Source organism: Chanodichthys erythropterus, chromosome 23 (assembly GCF_024489055.1).
Source record: "Chanodichthys erythropterus isolate Z2021 chromosome 23, ASM2448905v1, whole genome shotgun sequence".
In the NCBI taxonomy this organism is placed as follows: Eukaryota; Metazoa; Chordata; class Actinopteri; order Cypriniformes; family Xenocyprididae; genus Chanodichthys; species Chanodichthys erythropterus.
Genome location: NC_090243.1, coordinates 18,859,667 through 18,870,523, shown reverse-complemented (window position 1 = coordinate 18,870,523; position 10,857 = coordinate 18,859,667). Strand labels below are relative to the sequence as shown.

At 36.4% G+C, this 10,857-nt stretch overlaps 1 protein-coding gene across 3 annotated transcripts; it reads right to left on the bottom strand.

Moving 5' to 3' along the window:
• Nucleotides 1–496: 496 nt before the first annotated feature.
• On the bottom strand, nt 497–10,164 carry LOC137014139 (uncharacterized). 3 transcript variants are annotated; one of them, XM_067378297.1, is made up of 8 exons: nt 10,062–10,164; nt 9,010–9,066; nt 7,804–7,857; nt 6,658–6,876; nt 6,294–6,572; nt 5,225–5,506; nt 3,390–3,653; nt 497–2,588 (listed from the first exon to the last, which is right to left on the bottom strand). In XM_067378297.1, exons 2-8 carry the CDS (start codon nt 9,041–9,043, stop codon nt 2,326–2,328), a joined length of 1,395 nt encoding a protein of 464 aa, XP_067234398.1. In that variant the 5' UTR covers nt 9,044–9,066; nt 10,062–10,164; the 3' UTR covers nt 497–2,325. The 3 variants fall into 3 exon arrangements, with proteins under 3 accessions (XP_067234398.1, XP_067234400.1, XP_067234399.1); XM_067378299.1 differs by having other exon boundaries at nt 3,390–3,632; nt 10,062–10,162; XM_067378298.1 differs by lacking the exon at nt 10,062–10,164 and adding an exon at nt 9,368–9,433.
• Nucleotides 10,165–10,857: the final 693 nt, after the last annotated feature.

Below are 10,857 nucleotides of genomic sequence, written 5' to 3'. Positions count from 1 at the left end.
TATTCCACCAATTTTCGATGCAACACGGCCTTAATTTCCTTTTTAGTAGCATAACGTGAAACAGATATTTTAAAGAAATCAGCTATTTTGATCAGATCGTCTTTCTTACAGCGATTAAACTCCTCCGTAGAAGGGGACAGCGTAAACGCGGTCAAATCAAACTCCATTCTCTATACTCCTTCCTCCCACGTTAAAAGAAAGCAGGCGACAAACAAAAGAGAGAAGACTTACCGAGTATGATGATAAGTCTTTTAGACGAGCCCCCAATTTATGTTACGTCCCAGTCTAGGGGTGGGGAAGCAACATAAATGAAGAATGTCACGTAAGGAGAGATTTTTGTTTATTGTAGAAGCTTAATCATCCATCCAGTAGGCTAATAGGTCCAGGAGTGGGCATAAACCAAAACAACAAACAAAACAAAAACTAACTATTTTTAATGATCTACCTTAACCTAACAAAGAAAAAATTAACAAAAATACATCAGACTTCCCTGTCTCCCTATCTGCTCAAAACCAGGAGAAAACTCTAAACAAGAATATGTGCCCACTCCCTACAAAATGGGGCATAACTCTATTTACAGATTACCTTTTAATACCGACACATGTTAAGCAAATAAATAAGCTCCTACTGAGTGGTGACATTTACAGATTACCTTTTAATACCAACAACATAAGAAAATAACCAAGCAAGATGTGGTGGGAAAACAGTGGGTCAACATCGTAACCAAGCAGGAGTATCAAAGACTATTTTACAACAGGCCGGAGGAACGCTGACAACAACGCGTTCTCCCGCAGAACACACACACAGAGCCGCGCCTTTCTTTGCATTGCGCAGAAGCGCGCTTTTAAAGGATGCGATCACCAGCGAGGAGCCAATCCACTTTCCCAGACAATTAGAAGCCGGAACCTGGAGCAGAGACGAGAAGGAAACTCCAAAAAAAAAAAAAAAAGACAACCAAACACTAATCACAGAATATTATATACGTCCGAGGACGTAACACTGTAAAATAAAGAAAGCAAAAAGAATTTCCTTTCTGTGGACTTCTCAAAAATGAACCGTAACTCATCATATATAGGCTAATTTAGTTACTTGTCGCAGTTTCTTCCTTTCATTTTGTTAATATGTTTATTATTTAGGTGAAATAATTTTCGCGCATAGGTTATTTATTCCTTTTATAGGATATAATCCTGTTTTTCTCCATTCAGAAGCGCTGCTGCCCGGTGATGATGATGATGAATTCTCATGTTCTGTTGTTTATTCTGCTATTTGTTCATGTAGGCTAAATGGGGTTAATGGGTCACAGACACGTATCCATTGTAATTTCGTTTAGTTCTAATTTTATTTTACCTTGTCGGTTAATGAAAAGATAATGATCTCATCGGTTGAAAGTCAGGGGAGGAAACGAGATGGCATCGACAAGGCAACATTTAGTTTTCGTTTAGTTTAAGTTTTTTTTTAACTAATTTATTTTTTCTTATATTCAGGTTTATTTCGATTAGCATAAATGTTTTAATACCTAGTTTTATTTTTTCTTAGTTAACTATAATAACCCTGCATGGGAAAAACATCCACAACTGCAGTACAGTCAATTTTCCAGCTGTTTAAGCCATGAATAATTAAAAATTCACGAACTAATTATTGCCGTCTGGGACACAATCTCAGGCCGGGAGTCTCAGACTCATCGAAGCCAAATACAGTTATTGATGCTCGGGAAGCTAACAGCAATTTCTTAACGATCAGCATTTCATCTGAAAGAGGTTCGCCTGAAAATGTTGTCCAATAGAGGGAGCCACAGGATAAGGAATATTTTAAGCTTATTTTCCTTATTTTTAAGCTTATCTGTTTCCATACTTTTGAACTATAACCATTAAATTTCTTTAACCATGTTCTGACAATATAGTTTTATTGTACATTGACAAATGAGAAATGCTTATCCCAAGGATAATTATTTTTATTTATCCTAATATGCTGTCTTAACTAGTATGACAGTTTGTTCTGCATGTGTATTTCTTTTTTCTGGTATAGCTTACAATATTATAATTTCTATTAAAATACATGATTAAAGCGTTTGATAATAGGCCATAGCTTGCACTCTGAATTAATATTTTAATTTCGAATTTGGTCTTTTAATTTAACTGTTTTTAATGCATCATGCATTTATTTTTTTTATTATTATTTATTTTTTTATAAAGGATTTCTATGGGGGACAAAACTCTGAAACAATATGTTTTACTTGGATAATGCTGTCATTATCTTAGCAGTAGTGTTTATGACAGGAGAAATGTGTTGATTAGTTGTCTCTGGTTGTCACTGTAGGACATTAAGTTAGTTAGCATCGTAAATAGCGAAACGACACCTCATATCGTAACCACCCTCGCCCTTGTCCTTATCCGCCTGATCGGTGAGTTGGATTTGCTCATTGACTCCACCTGTCTTCTTGTCTTTATCCCGTTCGGTCGTCTGAACACTGCTTTCTCCACGTTTCCTGCACTTCAACACGACCAGCACCACGATCAACACCACGAGAACCATCAGAATTGCAGCCACAATGATGGGCAGCACATTTACAGGCACTGGTGTTGGTTGAGCTACGAGAAAGAGAGAGGATGCGTTTTCATGCTAAAGATTAAAATGAAGTGGTGCCATCAACATGAATATGCAGGGAAAACAAAAGTGTTTATACAGCTCTGTGTGCATGTGTTTTGGAATGAAACTTTCAGAACTTGCAGGCACTTTTAGAACTGTTTCTGCAGTTAATTACCACAGAAAATAATTTAGACTAGTCCCTCAGCTTACAATAAACAAACAAATGTATTTCAATGTATTTTTTTAAAAAAAACATAAAAAATAATTAACTTGAAATAAAATAAATGTTAACTGGAATTAAAAATTAAACTTGCTATTTTATTTCAATAAGTTGCCAAAGCAAAATTTCTAACTATACATAAAAACTACTAAAATTTAATTTTAATTTAAAGGGTTAGTTCACCCCCCAAAAACAAAAGATTCATAAAGATTTGAAGCAGTGTTTTGAAATCGCCCATCATTAAATATTGTTGAATATTAAGGTTCAACAAGAGTCACATGAACTGTTTTAAATATATTTTAGTAGCTTTCTGGGCATTGAAAAAGGAAATGATCTTGCTGGCAATGCAGGCCTCACGGAGCCAGCGGATTTTATCAAAATTATCTTAATTTGCGTTCCGAAGATGAACAAAGGTCTGAAAGAAAGATGAAATGAGGGTGAGTAATAAATTACATTATTTTCATTTTTGGGTGAACTAACCCTTTAAAATAGTAAAAAAAACTACAACAGAATTTTAATCATACTAAACACTGGCTTATGGACATGAAGAATAAGGAGTGTGTGTGTGTGTGTGTTTGGGTACCTCCGTAGTCGTGAGCTTTGCTGAAACGGGAGAAACCTTTCCCGCAGTCCTTCCGGCAGCTGTACTGTCCTTCTTCATCCATCTCAATAGACTGGCCATTTACAGATAGACTTTTGCGTGCAAATGAGTCATCAAAGGGTGTGCGATACCAGCGGTAAGATCTGCAGTCGGCAGAACAATCTTTGCAGGAACACTGTAGACTTGTAGTAGACACTGGAATCACTGTAGCAGCAGGAGGTCCACCTGTACCACACACAAATATGACTTACAAAAGAATTGATTTAGTAGTTGTTCCTCTAACTCAGTTGGTAGCAAATGAACAGCAGTGTTAGCTAAGGTCATGGGTTAAATTCTCATGTGTATCCGGATTAGGATAAAAGCATCTAACAAATGCTTAAATGTAACTGCTCTGACAGATTCAATGAGTAATTCGTTAGACTAGAGTCGTTCTGACTCATTCATTAAAAGAATTGACTCATAATGGCTATGCTGGTGAAGCGTATGCTTGCTTTTGCTGAAATCACCAGAAGAGCAGGATGCGATGGGTTGCTTTTATTATTTTTATTTATTTTAGCTGGTTTCATCTTACTTGCAAATATCAAATGATCATTATTATACCCATATAATGTGTATTGTTTATAAAAAGTTTTGCTTAAATATATTAACTTGTTATATTTAGTGGCCAAGCATCAAAGGTGTGATGGCACCTGTTGTATCCGTTATTCTTCCACTCTGGGAGTCTATGGCAGCCCATAGAACCGCTTGTGGGAAAGTTTTGAAATTTGGCAAAATGATAGAAGACAGTCCCATCATTAACTACAGCAAATTTTGAGTTTCTGGATCAAAGAAGAAAATCCAAAGAAGAGCTTGCCAAATTGGACACGAGGCTATATCTCCTCATCACTTTAGCGTATTCTGACTAAACTAGGTACATGTCATCACAAGCATAACCTGAGGCTACATGTTGCGTTTCGGCACACCGCTACCTACTGGGCGTCGACCATTTAGCATTTTGTAGCAAAATGCTGTACTTTTGGAGTGCATTAGCATATCATTTACAAAACTCAGTATGGGTCATCAACACAATGGTCTGAAGGAGACAGACAAGTTTTGAGACCTAGTAGTGAAATCAAATATTCATATGCTTTAGAAGTGATTGACTTATTTTCATGTGTTTGGCTTATTTTCATCTCCTTAGATTCCTGAATCCTTGCCGAGTCCAAAGATATCCAACATGCTAGGTTTTGCCTTACAGTTTGTTCAAAGTTGCGATTTAACTTTAAAACAACATTTGCGAATATCTTCAAAACTGTGAAGTCCGACCGAGACGAAACCACGATTGGAAATTCTGAAACATAGTTCATTGTCTACAGCGTAAAGCCCAAATGCCAAAATTTTGGTAGTAAGTGGCAAAAAATCAAAGTCATGCATGGGTAATTTTTTTTGTACTCGTACATGTTTATAAATTCTAAACAAAATCATATATTTTAACCAAAATTATTTGCACACTCTGAGGACTTATAAAAAATGTGTTGGGATTGCGCCTGTTGGTGGCGCTATAACAACAAAATATTAAATTATATGCAATAAAATGCAGTATTTTCTCATGATTTTACTTATTTCTTGCTGCTTTGTGTTTGGCCTCTTAATGGCAGCTTGCAGCTATATATTTCATTATTATTATTATTTAAAGTACTGCATGGCACTCTTACTTATATTAATGAATGCCATGATGCCAACAATACGTTAGGGTACTATTTTTTTGTTAGTACATGCAATATTAGTGGTTGTGTATAAATGAAGGGGTGAGGTAAGGCAGTTATTGTAGTGTTTACCTATAACATTTAACTCCTGGGCATCAGAATCTCCTTCCTGCCGGGCAGCGCCTGGACTGATGTGGCTGTACCTGTAGGTGGCGTGGCAGCTGTACTTGCCGGTATGATCTTGTGTGGCGTTGGTGATGATGTACGTGTCTTTTATTTTGTCTGTGATTGCCATGTTATTTTTTGAGAACACAGCATTTTCTACTTCCCCTCCACCCCAGACTACACACCTGAGAGCCACACTCTCCCCCAACAGTAGAGGAAGGGCCGGAGGCTCCAACATCACCCTGAGCTCTGAGAGACACAGACAGAACACAGGTCAGACGACACATCCATCATCTACTGCTGTGAGGAACTGATGCTTCATTTACACATCCTATCAAATTAAAGATGGCTTTGAATTCATGTCTAGCTTTGAACTCATCTATATGCTACAAGTGAAACCTGACAAACCTTTAGCAGATTTAAAGTTACAGTTTTTTGTTCTGGGAAAACAGATGAAAATATACTGATGACATCATGTTGCACTCACGGGCGTAATAAAATTTCTGTCTAATCAAATACTCTCTAGAATGAGAACATTCCTCGTGCAACCAAGTATCGAATCATAGTGTTACTGAAATACACTAAAAGTGATTGGCTGTTTAAGAAAAAGGGATGTGAGGTGTTCTTTTCTCAACATCTGAGAATCAGTTTCCATTTTCTCTGCAATACAAATATTGTTTGTAAAAAAAATTTTTAGGAGTCAGAAATTAATTATTGTGAAAATAAATATAAATTTCGTTCCTCTATAAATTTCTTTCCTCTGTTGAACACAAAAGATGATATTTTGAAGTTGATGGACCCCATTGACTTCCGGATAGTATTTTTGTTTCCATACTATGGAAGTCTATGGGTAACCAAACAATTGATGGGCCCCATTTTGTTCAAAATGTCTTTTTTTTTGTGTTGAGCAGAAGAAAGAAATTCAAACAGGTTTAAAGCAACTTTAGTAAATGACCTCAGAATTTTCATTTTTGGGTGAACTCTCCCTTTAACTGCACAGGTGATCTGAAATACAACAGAAGGAGGAAGGACTCACCTGTCATTTTCAGTGTCACCGCATTGCTTCGATGTTTAGTATTCCTATTCAGGCACCAGAAAGTGGCTCTGTTTTCCTCTTCTAATTCTGCAAATATAACAGCTCTCTTCCTCTTCTCATCAACAGCGGGTTGTATTCTGAAGGCCTTCTCTCCCCGCAACACAAAACACGCCCAGCCCTTCAGATCATCGTCCACCTGCAGCACCAGGTTTCTTGCATCGCCTTTGGACATCACAGCGCCACCTATAGATGGAGTGAGCTGAGCGTGAGGCTCCAGCTCTGAAAGAGAGAGATTATAAGAAACAGCAGGAGGAACAGATGATCGTGAGGGAACGTTTGGTGTCGTCTAGGATGGTGTTCATACCCAGGACAGTGAGATTTAAGATGTCACTCTTCGATCCACCCTGCTCACATTCATACTCCCCGCTGTTTCTTGATGTCACTGCTGTAAGAAGCATTAAAGAATCCTGATGTGATTGTTGTGCTCCATTAATGAACCATTTTATCGTTCCACTCCCTCCTTTACAGGTCAGAGTGACGTCATCTCCAACAAACACATCTGGGAACTTCGGCAGGAGAGACACTGAGAGAAAGAAAACAGACACTTAAGAGAAACGTCTTCTGTAATGCCAGGTTGTCTGACTAATTTATTATTGTGAAATATGATTATTGACAATAAAGCAAACCTCAGTGATTTACTGCTGTGTGCTCAACAAAAAATATAATTGGAGTAATTGGAAAAGTTTTCTTACTGGAATGGACATTTAAAAGGTGCATTTATACATTTATTAAAAAAGTTATAATATAGCTTTTTATTTTCGTCATCTCTCAGACTCCTTAAGGTGATGATGCACGGGGCAACTTTTTGATCAGTGTGGCCGGGCAATTTTGCCGAGCGATTTTACTTTGGCACTTTCTCATTGAGAATTTAAATTTAAAGTATCCAGATAGAAATCTGTTGCCCATTCTCTACAGGAAAGTGCCCAAACAACATCGCTGAAAAAGTTGCCTTGGTTTTTTTTTCTTTTTTTTTTTTTAATTGGCTTAAAGTTTTTTTATTTAAGGGCTAAGAGTTCAGTGTAGTTTTTGACTGTCTAATCGATGTGAAATGTGCCACAATTGATCAGGGAATCTTGTTAAAAATAAACTTGCTGGTTCCTAACATTCAGATTCCTCGGGAGGATCTGCAGATCTTACAAAATAATCTGCTGTGTTTTATCAGTAATTAGAAGTCATGTCTGTTTGGTCTTCAGCGGACACACCCTGCATCGTTTACTCGGACATTCTCGAGGGACTACGACAGGAACTACTCTGAACCATGTTGGAGCTTCATTATAAATGACCATCAGTTGAGGTACTTCATACACACTAGACATTTAATCATGTACTGATGCTAGAAACATCAGGATACTGGTTGGGTGAAGTGATGAGATCTTCTGCATTAAAGAACTGAAGATCTGCATTTGTTTGCTGTGCTTTGCTTGTGCGTAATGAAAATGTGTGAATATACCTGTTGGTTTATTTTGGCTTTGTCCGTTGTCTTCTCTTATGAGAGCCAGCAACACTGTGACATAAAAAGATAAATCAGGTTATTTCTGCACTAAGAATCTACATCTTTAATTTTAATTTGCAGCTTCATTGACATTGAAATGATTCACTGGCCTGTTTTGTTTTCAGTGTTTGTGTCCAAAGTCCAGATAATCCACGATCACACCAGGATTTCATTTTAGATGCATTACAGAACATTTGTCTTTCATTACAACTTATTCCATAAATCGTTATTCTTATTTGTCAATTGCAACATTCATTGGTAAAATTTCTGAATATTGATCAGAACATGCTGTATAAACTCTTTGGGTCCAAACATCTTAGAACACTATCGGCATAGTAAAATAAAACCTGCAGCTGTAGGTTGCAAGCCTAAATTAATTCTGTTTATAAGTAATCGAGTCTCTTCAGAAAATCTCTTAATGAACTTTTTGAAGCGTCAGTGTGATAGTCGGGTAGCTGTCTATGAAGGGACAGAAAGCTCTCCGATTTCATCAAAAAGATCTTCATTTGTGTTCCGAAGATGAACGAAACTCTACAGATTTGGAACGACATGAGTAATTAATGACAGAAGTTTCATTTTTGGTGAACTATCCCTTTAGGTTTTGTTTTTCCTTCACATTTATTTAAAAAAAAAAATATTTTCCTCATATTTTGATTGTTTAATACATATATTTAAAAAGAATGCAAAATAGAAGCATTTTGAATACATTTTAATGCATAACATTTATTTACTGCTATTTAATACTTTTTCTGGCTTCTGTCAAACTTTCATTTCATATTTTGAAATGATGTGCTGATATTGTGCATCATAAATTGTGCAAAATATTGGCTACAAATACAACAATTTGAAAATAAACCTTTCAAAATATCTTTGTAAAAAAATTGGCAGTATAATGCAAATCTGTGTAACAAAATTATCATATTAGTTCAAACATCACCCAAAATAGTATAATTTATATTTCTGTGAAATCTGCAGTGAAATTATCAAAAACTTAAGATCAATATATTAACCAGACAAACAATACTCATTAAATAATTTGCCACTTCTGTTGCATTAAAACTGCAAACTGGTTCTTTTGGATTAAACTTTAATATGTATATATAGCAAATATTAACAGAATCATCAGGCAATAAGATGATGCTGCATAAAATCTTGTGTTTTTACCTGACAGTGTCAGCTGAAACCTCATGTCCATCATTCGAACCGTGCCACGCTGTCCTTCTGTCAGAAAGTGAAATTTGGGGAATCTAATTTAGTTCACAGAACTTTCACTGGCATCTTAAAATTGTGTGGTTTAGCTTGAACAGATTGTCCAAAATCATGTGGCTTCAAACATTAGTCAACTGTAAAAACATTTGTTTGATCCAGAGCAGTATCCCATTCGATCCAAGAACTGAAAGAATCATCCCAGCTACTAGTCAAATGGATCTCAGTCATGAGGCAGCTGGCTCTAAACTGCTCTAAACCTTTAGTTTCTGACTGTTTAAAGAAGTTCCCTTGAATTCTGCTCCACGTAACTTACCTTTAGAGGGGTGGTACACTCATGATGGGGAACGTACCAAACCTTACCAGCATGTCCTTTCCAATTGTTCGTTTCTTTGATATTTTTTTTTTTAAGATACTGAATTGGCCTCACGTGGGTCTCTTTCCATCTCCCCATGCTCACACTCATTGGGCAGATTATTTGCATTTAGTAGAGCCAGACCTGTTTCGGTTTGACATACGACTGTTAGCGCACTGATTTCCTTTTGATATTGTTTTAGCCACTCATTGACAATAGCAGGAAACTCCCCCACCCACAGAGATTTGGCTTGAAATCATATTTCATGGTTTTCTCTCTTCATTGGGTAATACATCTGGATTATTTTGCTTCTTTGCAGTAGGTTTTGAACTTCTCAAAGGTGCTTTAACCTATCTTTCAAAGTCTATGCTAATCTTGCGATCATTATCTTTTCTCAGTTTTTGCAACATATCGAGTTTAAGCAACAGCCCTTTTTAGTCCATTTGGAACCATGAGTTTCATTTTCAGGCTTCAATAAACATGCTACATACATAAACACAAGCTTAACAGACATTTCCACACATTCGAACATGAACATTATAAATCGTAACAATTCTCTTTTTTAAAGAGTGCGCACATCTTTTTTAAATAGCTGTGCAAGTTTGTCAGGTCAGTTTGGTGGCAGCTTTAGCTTCATAATGTTGTCACAAATTACCTTAATGTTCCACCGCTTGTGCAGTCTGTGAATGAAGAAATAGCGACGTCTTTGTGCTTTCGTGCTGCTCCTTACATGAAGCAGCAATCCACAGTGATACTCCACAATCTATGGAAGCTTGTTCCCTCCATGGAGAAAAAAAAAAAAAAAAAAAAAAAAAAGTAGCCTATTTTTTCCGCTGTAGTGCAATTCGCAATTTCCTCCTGCAGATCAGCCAACCAGCTGCCATTACGGTCAAACCTTTTGATTTTGTAGACTTTCAATATAGTATAATATATAATATAAATCAAGCAGATTCCATATGAATCTCTCTGAATAATTAAGATAATCTAATCACTTCTATCCAGTCTAATCCCATCTATCTGTAGGACATTCCTGTAACACGTAACTGCAATTTTTGTTTTTGTTTCTCTTTGTTTCTTGAGGTTTGATTAATTCGCATTTGTTTGATGTTGTAATAATTTATGGTGTATTATTATGGTAATAATGCATCAGAAGTGGAGTTAGGATCCGTTTGATTCTGTGATTCATAAATGATGGTCAAACAAAAAGTGCAGATGTACGTAGTCAGGAAAAAGCAATGAATCCGTATCAAGTTAAACCAGAGAAAAAAAAAAATGGCTTAATTTATACACAATTTAATTTGAACACTCAGAATTAACACAAGATACTCTACATAGAACAGAAATAAACTGTATAATTAAGTGCAAAAGCAAAATGACTAATCAGTGAATGAAACCAGGAACCCAAATCAATCCTGCAGTGAACTCTAGTGGTGAACTTCGACAGGAGCAGG